Source organism: Microcebus murinus, chromosome 26 (assembly GCF_040939455.1).
Source record: "Microcebus murinus isolate Inina chromosome 26, M.murinus_Inina_mat1.0, whole genome shotgun sequence".
Taxonomy (NCBI): Eukaryota; Metazoa; Chordata; class Mammalia; order Primates; family Cheirogaleidae; genus Microcebus; species Microcebus murinus.
In genome coordinates, this window is record NC_134129.1 from 14,266,827 (window position 1) to 14,282,561 (window position 15,735).

Here is a 15,735-nt window from a genome sequence, read left to right on the forward strand (position 1 = left end):
TTACATGCATTTTTGACTCACAGTGGCTTTACTAGGACATAATCTCATTATAAATTGAGAAACAACCATACTAAAAATCATTGAATTGGTGCAATTTAAATGGGTGACTTGCATGGTATGTGAATATTTCCATAAAGCTGTTATTAAAAAAAAAAAAGGATAATGTCTTTTCACACGAGAAACTTTCTGTTTAGTTTAGGGATTGGTAAACTTTTTCTGTAAACAACTAGACAGTAAATATTTTAGGCTTTGTTGGTCATACGACTATAAAAGAAACTACAAATAACATGTAAAGAAATAAGGAGGTATTCTAATAATACTTGGTTGGCAACAAACTATTTCTCTTAAGCCATTCTTAGATCATAGGCCATAGGTAAACAAAGTGGTCTGGATTTGGCCTGTTTACCAATCTCTAATCTGGTTGTACATTCTCAGTAGTAACTTCACAAGAAAATGTATGTAAAGATCTATTTTTCTCAATAAATTACCATTCAAAAATACATCAAGATTATTACTTACTTTTAACTTTTCCCTTAAGTCTTCCTTTTCTGCCATAATTCTTCTTAAGTCAGACAATGCAAGTTCTTTTTCCTTTTCCATAAGACTAACAATATTATGGGAGGCTGTACTTTGGTTGGATTCCTGTCTTAGGGCTGATAATTCTTCCTTAGCCTTAAAGAATTAAAAAGATATAAATAAAAAACGCTTTGGATATGCTCCCACTTAAAAAAGACAAACTGAACACATGCTACCTTCACTTTCTTCCCAAATCCCAACAAAATGAGAATAAAAGATTAAAATAGTAAAAATAATAAAACCAAAAAGACCTAGGGAGGTACCAGCCACAAAATATTGGAAACTAGATAGCAGACAGACAAGCAGGAATTTAACTAAGCAGACCCAAGAAAATCTACACCAAAAGTGAAGAAAGCCGAGTAGATCAATTTGCACTGCAGAATCCCAAAAAGACTCAAGCAAAAACAGCTCATTCAACTTTTTAACTTGCATGTCTCCTCCCTAGCTCAAAGTAGCAGTAGGATTTCATGGGACATGGATATGGGAACAAATTTAGGTGACAGACACCATGCTTTATTAAGACTCACCTGGCCTTCTATCAACTGAGGTTCTGTAAACAGGGGCAACCTCTACTGATTCCTTCTACCCTAGAGTTTTTTCTCTAGAGGCTAAGTCCTTAATAGCCAACATATCCAAATAGTGGTCATCACCCATCATTCTGATAGACATACCCCAACATATCTGAATCCCAAGGATAAACCTGGCTCAGAGTCAGGCTAACACTTGTTCCAGGTAGTTTTAGAAAAAGGAGACTATCTCTAGTTGACTTGACACATAGCTAGAAAAGAAGAAGAAATATGAAAAAAAATAAGAGAAATCTCTGCTTTAGGAACAAGATGATAGCAGAAACTGTAATTCTAATTATGAAGAAATATCACAAGGTCCGTGTATTACAGTAATTTGAAGGATATATACTGGTTCCATCACAGTTAACTGGTTCTATATTATCTGTTGGCTTAATTATAAATTTCTTACTTCATTATATAAGACACTTAGTTTATCTCTTTCTGCTGTCAGTAATTTAACATTGGACTGTATATCCTCCATATATTTTTCAAATCTTTCTACCATACGCTGAAGTTCATCTCTTTCTCTTGTGATCAGATGAATGTCTGAATTGTAATCACCCTGAAACATAATTAAAAAACAGAAGTTATCATTTGTTATCATTATCACCACATGGCTGTCACAAGGGTGCTGGTGATGAGACTGACTGAAAGATGCTAACAAACAAAAAGAAGACAAGTTCCTTTAATGTAATTAAGGAACTAAGTTTTTTAAATCAATAATGAGAACAGATGAGAACACTGGCAGTATTGGGACAAATTTCCTGGCCTTCAAGTTGCCAGGAAGGGACCTAGCTGCCAGTGGTACTACTTGTTGGGACCCCATCAGATGCTTCAGCTGTCATTTTCCTGGAGTTGTTCACACTGTTGGTATTTAAAGTGTAATCACCAGACCAGAAACATCAGCAGCATTCAGGAACTTGTTAGACATGCAAATCTGGGGGCCCGCCCCAGACCTACTCAATCAGAAACTGTGGGTATAGGGCCCAGTAACTATTAATATGCTTTATCTAGCCCTCCAAGTGATTCTGATACATGCTAATTTTTGAGAACCACTAAGTTCATAATCTTATTCAGGAAAGGGGCCAGGAGGGTCTATGTGTACCTGCTTATGCGGGGCAAGTAACTATAACAGCTTAGCACATTCCTCAGTATCTTCTGTGACTGAATCTAAGATCAATCTCCTAAGCACACCAATTCCTAACTAACTGTTCCAGCTTCACACCTACATGAGGTCTATTTTTACAATCAGATAAATGTAAATATTTCTACCACACAGTGTATATTAAAGATGCTCAATGAATAAGCAACTACTTCCAATATTTTTCAAACACAAATATGTCTACTATTCCAGTACAATTCAAAAGGTCCATTATCTTCACTGCTTTTGTGGAAAATAAAAATGGTCAATGCAGACTTGGGAATCTACGGTTTCTTTATGTTAAAGTACTAAATGCAGCAGCCCCAAGGAGGGATAATCTGATCATGTGGCACACTAGGAAGGGTCCTGGCCTATATTATCTGTTGTGCACACACCATGGGCAATGTACACTTGGTAAATGGTAGATATCTGTAAGGTACCCTTCACTTGCTCCTTGAAAATAAATTACCCTCTTGGTCAAACAAGAAAAATCAAGGCATAATGGATAAGATTAGTTATGTGGACACCTTGAAGGACAAGGTGTTTTACAGGACAATGGCAGATAGAGTTTCAGGACATAATCAAGGTTTAAATAACTATAAAAGAAAATGTATAAACTAATCATATCTAAATAAAAAAATCTTACAGAAAAGAAGTGGTCTGTATCAATTCTAGAAAAGAGGAGCTCAATGAATAAAGATTTGACAATCTATTTTCATTACTGTTTAGGTCTCAGCTTAAATGTCACTTTCTCTATGAAATCCTTCCAGATTCTCCGATCTGATTTAGATCTCCTTCTATATACTCTCATAGCATTCTGAGCCTTTCCTGTACTTACTTTCTTCAATAACATTTATATAAATGAGATTATAAAGTTATTTACATGATTCTGTGTTTAATGTATGTCTGTTTTACTAAAATTTAAGCTCTACGAGGGCCAGAGTAGGTATCTGGTCTTGTTTACTATATCTTCAGTGCCTAGCATGGCACCTGGTAAAGCATGAATTCCCTGAACATTTATTGACTGACCTTAAGCAGAAACTCTAACTCTTCTCCAAACATATCTAATATGTACCTGTTTCTATTAGTGTTAATGTATAATTGTTAATAACTCACTCTCACCACTCCATTATTCTCAAAACACACAAGAGCGCGCGCGCACACGCGCACACACGCACACATCACCGCTGAAGGCCGTGATTTCTCTCTGTGTTCTGTGCCTCCTCCATAGCAGGCACTCAGTACATATGTGCTGTACTGGACCTAACTTCCTACCTACACCTGGTTTGCTTTGACCCAGCAAATAATAAAGAAATGAACCATTTACTGGGAACTAGGTGTTACGCTAGACTTTTATACAAAGTATCTCATTGATCAAAGGGTACAAAATTTCAGTTAGACTGGAGAAATAAGTTTTGGTGATCTATTATACTCCACGGGAACACAGTTAATAATAATGTATTGTATATTTCAAAATTTCTGAAAGAATGTATTTTTAGCATTCTTACCACAAAAAAAAATTTTAAGTTGGTGAAGTGCTGGATATGTTAATTCGCTTGACTGAATCTTTCTGTAACATATACATAGATCAAAACATCACACTGTACCCCCAAAATATATGTATACAATTACTTGTCAATTAAAAATAAAACAAATTATCTTGTGAAGATACTTATGAATTATTACTTGCCAATTAAAAATAAAACAAAAAAATAAAACAAACAAAAATAAAACAAACAAATAAAACAAATAAATAAAACAAATAAAGATAATAATCTTCACAAGATATTGTAGTTACTTTCCCCACTTTGCAAATGATGAAACTTCCCCAAGGTCATAAAGCCAGTTTGTGAGGCCGCGCGTGGTGGCTCACGCCTGTAATCCTAGCACTCTGGGAGGCCCAGGCGGGCGGATTGCTCAAGGTCAGGAGTTCGAAACCACCCTGAGCAAGAGCGAGACCCCGTCTCTACTATAAATAGAAACAAATTAATTGGCCAACTGATATATATATATATAAAATTAGCCGGGCATGGTGGCACATGCCTGTAGTCCCAGCTACTCGGGAGGCTGAGGCAGGAGGATCGCTGAGCCCCAGAGATTGAGGTTGCTGTGAGCCAGGCTGACGCCACGGCACTCACTCTAGCCTGGGCAACAAAGTGAGACTCTGTCTCAAAAAAAAAAAAAAGCCAGTTTGTGAAGTTGGAACTTGTAACAGCCCTCCAATTCCAAAGCACTTTCTGCTACACTATACTCATAAATACTTGACTAAACTGATCAATCATTTTGTGAAAGATTCTTCTACACAATGAAAATGATCAATTCAGTGACTTATTTCTCCTGAGTCTGAAGTATATATGGAACTTAAAAAAACAACTCAGTAACACAGAAATTAACTTATATTTTCCCACCAGTCTAACTGGAAGACTCAAAACTGTTTGAGAATGGACACAGAATCTTCAAGGAAAAGATGAGAGAAGTGGTAAATTCAGCCAAGTCTGAAATAAAATATTTTGAGTTTTAGGGTTCTGCCCCAAACTTCCTCTGATTTTACCTAGTGTGTAGATAATGTGAGGCCATATACACCTTCAGGACTCCTATAGCTCCAAAGGTTAAAAATAGAAAAATGAAGAACTCAAACGATACTCATCAAACACTGAAAATAAGACCTAAAATAGAGATGCATGATTTTAATCTCTCATGAATCATGTCAACTTTAAATAATATACACAATGGAAGATATAATTAGAAAATTACATACAAAGTGAGCATCTTTAGACTATCAACTTACAAATGGGGTTGTAGAAGACAAACAGAATAATCTGCCCAGCACCCACTTGCAGTTTCTACCCCTCTCCCGTGTCATGGTTAACGGGGGAGGCCTGGTCAGTAGCATGTGACACACCCTCCTGACTGGTCCAAGGCTGGAAATGGTAAGAAGCCATGTTACCTGCCATGTGGACAAAGCCAGGCTGCTACAAGAGAGAAAATGCAGCTGAGATAGAAAGTAAATTCTAAAAAGTCTGGACACGTCCAGCAGCATGAGCCCCAGGTTTCCGGTTTCTGGAAGCCTCTGCACTTCTCCCACAACTATTCAACCTTTCCTTAATTTACAGGTATCAATATGTTACACTTTGTTCTTAGGTAATTTTCCTAATTAATGCAGTATTCCTATATAGTACAGGTCATGGAAGAAAACAAAAATCAAAATTAGGAATTTTCAAAAGCAACTATGAATAAAGTTACATTTAATATAATAAACTAGAAAAGTTTATTCATAAAGATACTCTCCTGTCTTACCAATTATTCTTACCTTTTCTGGTGTTCTATATATTGAACTTTTTTCACGCACACTATAACTTAAAGGGCAAGATCGTCGGTGTATTATATGTTGGACTTTTTCTAGCTCTTTCTTATAGTAATCTCGTTCTTCTTCTATACCTTTCAGAAATGTATCTAAACGAGAAGGTGACTTGTCTCGACGTTTTATTCCATGTTCTAGTCTCATCCTCTCAACTTCCAAAGTTAGTTCTCTTTCTGCAAATTAAAGTAGTTAAATCTTAAAACAATGTTGCATATATAATATTGATTAGACAAGTAAGTTACATTAGTAACTTTTAGAATGAAAGCTACTAAAAATCATAAACTGTTTTGTATATATCCTATAAGTGCCAGATATATCAAAGAGGTAAATATTGAGAAGGGAAAAAAGGCAAAAATTAATAGTTTAAATAAAGTCTAAGTTCTCTTGCTTTTGTCTTATCACAGGACGAGTATTATTTAGTATAAGGTGAAGCAGTAAATTACCACATGGTACTTTCTAGGGACCTGAAAATGCACTAAAAAACTATATCTACAATTAATCATAATACACATAAATTTAACATTATGCCTGAATTTAATACAGTATACACATAAACAAAGATATCAAAACAACTCGTCTTTCTCCGAATAAGCACAATTATTAGCTTTTACCATACAAACTGCCTTTTTATGATGCAAAAGTAACTGAATACTGACAATTTCATACAGTTCAACCTCATTTAATTCATGCTAATTGTAACACTGAGGCATGGAATGATTTTCCTGATGCATTCTGATTCACTCTCATCTCTCCTTTCATTCATTCAACAGATATGTACTTAACATTTACCGTGCACCCATCACTGGCTAAAGATTCAAATATGAAAAACATAGCTAAGGTCAAACAATTATTCTAATTGTAGTAGGATAAAAGTTACAAAAGGACAGCATGCAATGCAAACTGGAAGACAAATTGGGCAAATTCCTCCCAGGAAAGAGTGATGAAAGAGAGGTAGTATGACAGTATGAGAATGGAAAGAATGGACAATTATGATGAATGTTAAGAAATCAAAGACAGTATGAGAATGGAAAGAATGGACAATTATGATGAATGTTAAGAAATCAAATAAGCAAATGAATGAAAAACGTCCACTGCATTTAGCTCATGGAGGTGAGTGACGACCTTACCAGGAGCAGCTTTACTGGTGCGGGGTGGACAGAAGTCAACTGGAATGAACTGAGGAGCTAAGGGGGTTGCAGGTGATCAAGGAGAAATAGCAAGTGTGGATAATGTTTCAAGATGTTGAAACTACGAAGAGGAGGAAAGAGTGGCTGGAAAGCGGTCTAAGTTTTTGTTTCAGACTGAGAGAAGAGTTAGCATGTTTGAATGTCAATGGGAAAAAAATAGTACAAAGACTAAAATTACGGAGAGGAGATTAATAAAATTAATACGTAAAGTTTCTCAAATCAGAGAGGATAGGACCCAGAGAAGAAATGGAGGCACTGGCCTTTCACAAGAGGGGTGCTCCTGCATGGAACAGGAAGGATCAAGAAGATGGACAGGTTTAAAATTTGGGGCCAGGAAACTGAGGCAATGCCTGCCTCATGGCTTCCATTCTCTTAGGAAAACTGGGGTAAGATCACCCCCTCAGAATGAGGGATAGAATGGGAGTCACAGGTTTATTGAGAATGCAAAGCATCTGAAATGTTCTCTCAAGAGAGTGAGAGATCAAATGCTAAGAGAAATAGTATAACATTTTCATACAACTGTGGTGTCCCGCTGAGGTTCAGGACCATCTAATTTACAGTGCTATCAACTCGCCTGGTGCACACACAAGTGGCATTTAGCTGCCCGTGTGTAAAAGTGCAGACGGTAAGTGGTTAGTTCATCCATGGCTGGGTATTTGGCAGGGGGTGCACAGAGAGAAACAAGGGAGTTTGTTTGAGACAGCTAAAGGATCACACTGAAAATGACAGGCCATAGCTAGCTATGAAAGGAAGTAAACTGTAAACTTTTATACATGGTTCTAAGTACTCTGATGTATTAACCCATTTAATCCTCACAACACCCTTCTGGGGTAGGTGTCGGCATTCCTCCCACAGACAGGAAACTGAACCACAGAGGCTACAAAATGTGCTCAAGTTACACAGCTAGTTAGTGGAGAACAGGTCAAACAGATTATCCACATGGATGCTGAAGAGGCTCAGATAAAAGTCTGTTCTTAACACAGCACACTGAAATTCTTTTACCTCCTAACATACACACAGTATGACAGCACCAAGCTTCTCCATTTGCCATTTCTTCTGCCTGGAAAACCGTCCCCAGATCTTCATATGGCTGGCGTCTTGTCATGGAGCCTTTCAATCAGTCAATCTTTAGCACATGTTGCCATTCTAGTTTAATACCTCTTATCATCTAAAATTAACTTCACTTATGTACTACTAGTTTGTCTCCCTGGCATGAAAAAAAGGCTTTGCAAGAGCAAGAACCCTGTGTATCTTGTTTACCAATATATACTCCAGTACCAAAAACAAAGCCAAGCACATGTCCACACAACAGGTAATTCACACGCATCAGTCAAATGAATGAATGAATCAATTCTTACATGTTCCTTAAACCAAGTTATTTAGGAATGGTACCTGGCAGAAAGTTAGCCTATTTCAGTTGTGTGTGTATGTATGTGTATCTCAAGATGATACAACTAACTGTATTTTCTTAAAAAGATTCTGTACTTCAATTTTCCACTATTTGAGAATGGTCTTCTTGTTAGTCTTCATTAATTCTGTTATCAGTCTGGGTCAAAGAAGAACATACTTCTATTGCAAAATATTCAAGCAGAGTTCCCTGTATCAACTACTAGTCAAAATATGAAAGAATTCTTAAGGTCCTTGAGGGAGAGAGATTTCTACTATTTCTACAGTGCCTAGTATGGTTTACAGTAAGCGCGAACAAATATTCATTGAAGTATCAAGGAAAGATCACCTACTAAGAAAAATAATAAATAAAAAGGAAATCACAATCACTTTTTAAGTATAAACATTTTATATCTTACCTGTAACTGTAAAACTTTCCACTTTTTTACTAAGTCTGTGCTTTTCTTGTTCAAGCTGATGAACAACAGCTTCCAGGTCTGATTTTATATGGAGTTCATCATTGAGCTTATCCTTTTCTTTATTGCATAACTCTAATTCCTGCCAATTTTAATACTATAATTAAGATTTCTAACAACTTTATAAAATATTACAGCACTCAGAAGTACACAGATTATCTTTGTAAGCATATTTATATAACAGCAATTCACATATGTAGTGTGTGTGTATGTGTGTCCACACACTTTTAGTTGGTCAAAAATATGGTTTTCAAGTAAAGTTAAATTATCAACTGTGGCTGAAAGTACCATAAAATCCAAATATCAACAATGTTTCTTTGTGGGTAAGTATAACTATCAGATTTTATTTTTTTCTAATTTGGGTAGCATATCACCCTATTTTTTCCTAAATGAGTATGTACTTGTTAAATAAAAATTTTTAAAGCTTGCTTAAAAAGAGGGCAGAGCTGGGCACAGTGGCACATGCCTATGGTCATAGCTACTCAGGAGACTGAGGCGGGAGGATTGCTTGAACCCAGCTGCAGTGTAGTATGATCATACCTGTGAATAGCCACTGCACTCCAGCCTGGGCAACACAGTGAGCTCCTGTCTTCAAAAATAAATATATAAATAAAAAATAAAAGAGCGCTGAAGTAAGACATAGTGTTCTACTGGTTATTCTCTCAGCCTCATTTGCACAATGGAAACAATAAGATTAGGACACTGAGAATTCACTGGTATGGATGTGAAGTGTCCTTTGCACCGTGTCCAGGGTAAGTACTTAATAAATGCTGGTTACTAATATCATTATCTTAAAAGTACACAAAATATAACACTACAGGAAAAATAAAAAAGGTCAGAAAGTAACTACAACAACATCTTACTGTTAGCCAACACAATCAGGACTTGGTCACAGCTCTGAGACAAGCATTATGAATCACATTCAACATTTAGTATGCATACAAATAGCAGTGAACAAACAGCAAAAATCCCTTGCCTTCATGGAGCTTACACTCTAGTGAAAACATCATCAAAACACTTACTTTATATTCCCATAGAGAATTTTACAATATGTTTGAGACTCAAGAATGGACAACGTTTAGCAGATTTAGCTAATTTAATTATTCAGTGTTGAACACCTGCTATTAATAAATTGAATAAAAAGGAAGCCATTATGATACATTGTTCAGGCTACATACAAAAAGCATGAGTATTTGAGTATCTATTATGTGCCAGCATATCATAATGGCTTCCTTTTTTTTTTTTTTATTTTTTTATTTTGAGACAGAGTCTCGCTTTGTTGCCCAGGCTAGAGTGAGTGCCATGGTGTCAGCCTAGCTCACAGCAACCTCCAACTCCTGGGCTCATGCGATCCTCCTGCCTCAGCCTCCCAAGTAGCTGGGACTACAGGCATGCGCCACCATGCCCAGCTTTTCTATATATATATTAGTTGCCCAATTAATTTCTTTCTCTTTATAGTAGAGACAGGGTCTCGCTCTTGCTCAGGCTGGTTTCGAACTCCTGACCTCGAGCAATCCACCCGCCTTGGCCTCCCAGAGTGCTAGGATTACAGGCGTGAGCCACCGCGCCCGGCCAATGACTTTCTCTTTAATTGACTTGTATCACTACAACATCGTAGTTACACTGTGTAAAAAGACATGTAATGAAAAAACTTGGAAATTAGTATTAGTGTTTGTTTTCTTTCTTTTTTTTTTTGCACTACTGACAGCTGAATGTTTTCTATATTACAGGAAACTCTTCCAATTCAATAGGCTACTCAAAAATATTGTCTAAATTTGGGTGACCACTCGTTTCTACCTATAAGCAAGACATTCTTTCTGCCAGTTTACATCTAAGTGCTATAGCTAGGCTTCTGCTGGGATATTTTATTCATCCGGAGACTAACATAACAACCAATATGCCTAGGAAAATGGTATTTAACAAACAAAGCTGTTAAAAGAGGACTGAGTGGTATTCATACAGTTAATATCAAATAATTATCAATTTCTAGTTTTAATATTATACTAATCAACTAACAAGTCATAAAGTACTTAGAAGAATGTAAATTCCTAACAGGCTTCCAAATTTGAATTTTATTTGCCACCCATTATACATAAGATTAAAGAATCATAAAAATGTTATATATCCATACAGAATATTATTTAGCTATAAGAAGAATGAAGTGATGATGCACACTACAACATGCATGAACCTTAAAAACATTATGCTTAGTGAAAGAAGCCAGATACAAAATGCCACAGGTTACATGATTCCATTTATATGGAATGGCCAGAATAGGTAAATCTACAGAAACAGAAAGTGGATCAGTGGTTTTCAAGAGTAAAATAAAGCATAAAAATTTTCCTACTGAGAATGCTGGCCACTCAATTTTTCATCAGCTTACCAGTTGGAGCTTCGCCACTGTTTCTTCCAGATCTCGCATTTCAGAGAGCTTTCTTTTAATCTCTTTCTAGGAAGAGAAAGCCTGTTAGGTAAACACCTAAAAGTCTAAGAAAAGTTATCACTAAGTCATAATAAGACCAAGTAATTTTTTGAGTAACTTATGCTCCCTTCTCATCAGTGAGATCTGAGGCTTTAGCCATTTTTCAATAAAGAAGAAGCAAAATTGAGGATTCTTTTTTTTCTTTTCTTTTTTTTTTGAGACAGAGTCTCACTTTGTTGCCCAGGCTGGAGTGAGTGCCGTGGCATCAGCCTAGCTCACAGCAACCTCCAACTCCTGGGCTCAAGCGATCCTCCTGCCTGAGCCTCCCGAGTAGCTGGGACTACAGGCATGCGCCACCATGCCTGGCTAATTTTTTATATATATTTTTTAGTTGGTCGATTAATTTCTTTCTGTTTTTGGTAGAGACGGGGTCTCGCTAAGGCTGGTTTCGAACTCCTGAGCTGGAGCAATCCTCCCGCCTCAGCCTCCCAGAGTGCTAGGATTACAGGTGTGAGCCACCACGCCCGGCCTAAGGATTCTCTTTAGTATTTCCATATCCTGAATGCTTACGGAAGCATATTTGTGACTTCTGAAGGAAAGGGGACACTTGAAAAACACCTTGTAGGAATTTCCATGTCATTTCCTGACTCTCCTATCCTACTTGCTTTCTCCTCACCTGCTTTTACCAACCTGGACCCTCTATACCACAACTGAGAGAACAGAATGCCAGGATCAAAATATTATACCCCGACAGGAATCTTTTGTTGAGCCCAGTTGTCATTTCTGAGCATTGCCAATGGGACATGAGAAGCCATGTTCAGTATGCTGTGTGCATGAGCATAGACACAAAAGGAGGTGGAAGAGAGGGATGAGATAAAGGAATGGTACAATGAAACTAAACCACAAAAGTAGAATTAAAATTGCACTGATTATGTACTTTTTCAAGACTGTTTTGGTGCTCTAGGGTCTCTTTGAGATTCCATATGAATTTCAGAATTTTTTTCTATTTCTTCAGAAATTCCATTGGGATTTTGATAGGCACTGCACTACATGTGAGTTTTTCACCTCGGTTAATTTTAGTCCTCAGTCTTTTATTCTTCTTGATGCTATTGTACATGGGATTCTTTTCCTAATGTCCTTTTTGGACTGTTAATTCTTAATGTATAGAAGTATACCTAATTTTTGTGTGTTGATTTTGTATGCTGCACTTTGCTGAATTCATTTATCAGTTCTCATTTTTGTGGAATCTTTAGGGTTTTCTACATATAAGATCATGTTATCGATAAAAGAGATAATTTTACTCTTTCTTTGCAATTTGCATGCCTAACTGCTCTGGCTAGGACTTCCAGTAGGTTGAATAGTTGTGATCAGTTGAATAGATGTGATAAGAGTGGGCATCCTTATACTTCCAGTCTTTTAATGTTGAGTGTAATGTTTGCTGTAGGCTTTTCACATACAGTTTTTATTATATTGAGACAGTTTCCTTCTATTCCCTTAATTAGTGGAGATGACACTATATAAAACCAGTTCAGTGATGTAGAGCAATGGTCTTCAAACTAGATTATACCTACTACGGGGATAACATGAAGATTTTCCAAGCATGATATGAAACGATGATATGCACAGAGTTTTAAGGAATCAATATGCGGACGCTTAACTTGCATATACAGTACTTCTTAAAAATGACATAAGAACTTGCTTGTGGACTAGGCAACAGGTGCGTTCCACACTTGCACCCTCCCTTTCACAGCTGCCTTTCTCTTGCTGTTCAAAGCATGGCATGCATATCTCATTAACGTCACAAAGGCACATGCCTCAAGATGTAACAAACTTTTTTTTTTTTTTATTAATTTTTTTTTTATTTTGGCATATTATGGGGGTACAGATTTTAAGGTTTCAATAAATGCCCATTTCCCCCCCTCCCCCCAAAAGTCTGAGTCTCCATCATGACCATCCCCCAGATGGTGCACATCTCACTCACTATGTATGTATATACCCGCCCCCCTCCCCCCTCCCACCTGCCCAATACCCTATTACTGTAGCACCTATGTGTCCACTTAGGTGCTACTCAGTTAATACCAGTTTGCTGGAGAATATATCTGGTGCTTGTTTTTCCATTCTTGGGATACTTCACTTAGTAGTATGGGTTCCAGCTCTAACCAGGAAAATATAAGGTGTGCTATATCACCATTGTTTCTTAGAGCTGAATAGTACTCCATGGTGTACATATACCACATTTTATTAATCCATTCTTTGATTGATGGGCACTTGGGCTGTTTCCACAGCCTTGCAATTATGAATTGTGCTGCTATAAACATTTGAGTGCAGGTGTCTTTTTTGTAGAGTGTCATGTAACAAACTTTTGAAGCACCAGATAAAAAGATAATCTGAAATGTTGGAGCTAGTCACAGGCTTAGAAATAAGACACTATTTTCTCCCATTATGTCTCATTACGAGATGTATTTCTAATAAAATTTTACTTGTTAAATTTAATAAGTATTTGTCACATATTCATAACTTTATTAATATTATTGATACTAATAATGGTGATAATGCTATTCAGAGAAAAATGTTAACGTTTTGAAACTTAGTCACAGAAAATTTTTAAAGTAAGAAATTTCAATTCATATACTTTTTTTATTACAGATGTATGATAGCACGATCATAAAAAGACATTCAAGGCTATAATACTAGCACTCTGGGAGGCTATGGCAGGAAGATCGTTTGAGGTCAGGAGTTCGAGATCAGCCTGAGCAAGAGCAAGACCTTGTTTCTACTAAAAACAGAAAAACATTAGCTGGGCATGGTGATGCCCACCTGTACTCCCGGCTACTTGGGAGGCTGAGGCAGGAGGATCGCTTGAGCCCAGGAGTTTGAGGTTGCAGTGAGCTATGATGATGCCACTGAACTCTAGGCAGGGCAACAGGGTGAGACTCTATCTCAAAAAAAAAAAAAAAAAAAAAAGACATTCAAGTTATAATATGCTAAAATTTTGTTGGGCTTTCAAGAAGAAAGGGTGATTTAGATTTCATTGGCTTTCATTAAAAGAATGATGAGACAATTTTATTTTAAGAGATCAATATTTATAATAGAGTAGAAATTTCATTCTTTCCATCTATTTAAACTCAGAAATGAAAAATATTAGCTACCAACTTAAAAATGTGCAAGGACATACATAGTTTTAAAAACATCTTTAAAGAATTCTTGAGCAAGAAATAACATAGGGAACAAACTTTAGAAGCTTTCTCACAAAGCAGAGATAAAATGACAGAGAAGAAAATCTTGAAGAAAGTCAGAACAGAGTTTGGAGACCCATCCAAAGAATAGGTTTGCTTCAGAAAGACACACAAACAACTAGAACAGATATAATCAGAGGGTATAAACAACACTTAAGAAAACCTTCAATTACCAAAATAAAACAAAAAATCTAAGACATAAACCAAAAACATGAGTATAGATATCAAAAGGGGTTACCTTCACTACACTCTCAGAGAATTAATGAGAGTTTAATTAATTAACTCCCACAACCTCGTATCATTACCTTTGCTTCCTCAAGTTCTTTATCAGCAGTCTCAAGGACTTCTTCCTTATGTCTTTCCAACTGTTGTGCTAAATGGTCTATTTCAGTTAATTCTTGGCAGAGTTTTTCATTTCTTTCACTTAAATTAACAACTTCAGATGTCACCGTTTCCTTGGTTTCCATAAGCTCTTGTATATTCTTCTCCAGGTCTTTATTAGCTTGCTGAAGAAAGTCAACCTATATTGAATTCGTAATTCATAATGTATGTAAATTGGAAAAGTATCCTAATTACTAACTTTCAAAATAACATTTAAAAAAAACTATATTTCAGAAGATACTTAAAATTAAAACCACAGCTATTTTATATTTGCAAACTTGTATTTTTTTAATTTGCAAAACAGACAATATGTGATTTAATGAAAATATATATCCACTGGCTTTGATTTTCAAGCACAAAAGGGATAAGGAATTTATGTGAACTTTTCCCCAACACAGAGCTGCAACACTATGACTAAAATATCACAATGATGATATTACTCTAAACTGTGTTGTCCAATATAGCAGCTACCAGCACTCACATGTGGCTGCTGAGTACTTGAAATGTGGCTAGTCCAAACTGAGATGTGCTATAAGTGTTAAATATACACAGGATTTCAAAGACGCCACAAAGGAAAAATGTGTATATAAAGCTATCACTTGTTGAAATGATAATATTTTGTATATACTGGCATAAATATATTATTATAATTTTACCTCTTTTTTAGTTTTTAAAAAAACTAGCTACTAGAAAATTTCTAATTATATATAGGGCTCATCATATTTCTATTGGACAGCACTCACTGTTCTAGAGTTATTATTGATATTCTTTACTTACTCTATTCTATTTGCAGCCCAGGCAGCTCTGACATTTCTAAATTTCTAAAGTTCCTGTATCATGCTTTATGGAACTCTCCTGCTCTTTCATCCTTAGGTCAAATACATGGCAAGGGAATTCACTATGTAAGCAGATAAAAGCTAGGTGTTTAATTTTCATATATATTTTTAAATCATCTTTTTTACGTGACAAGAGAAATACAAAGTCATAAAACTTTTGAAAATGA

At 36.2% G+C, this 15,735-nt stretch overlaps 1 protein-coding gene across 4 annotated transcripts in view; it reads right to left on the reverse strand.

Moving 5' to 3' along the window:
• CEP135 (centrosomal protein 135) overlaps window positions 1–15,735 on the reverse strand; it is a 63,985-nt gene that overhangs the window by 27,213 nt on the left and 21,037 nt on the right. For all 4 annotated transcript variants that reach the window (XM_075997753.1, XM_012758256.3, XM_075997751.1 and 1 more), the window contains 6 exons: window positions 14,657–14,872; window positions 11,077–11,142; window positions 8,637–8,775; window positions 5,594–5,817; window positions 1,552–1,704; window positions 520–672 (listed from right to left, as the gene is read on the reverse strand). In XM_075997753.1, coding sequence (XP_075853868.1) covers window positions 520–672; window positions 1,552–1,704; window positions 5,594–5,817; window positions 8,637–8,775; window positions 11,077–11,142; window positions 14,657–14,872 — 951 coding nt within the window. The remainder of the gene's footprint in view (window positions 1–519; window positions 673–1,551; window positions 1,705–5,593; window positions 5,818–8,636; window positions 8,776–11,076; window positions 11,143–14,656; window positions 14,873–15,735) is intronic.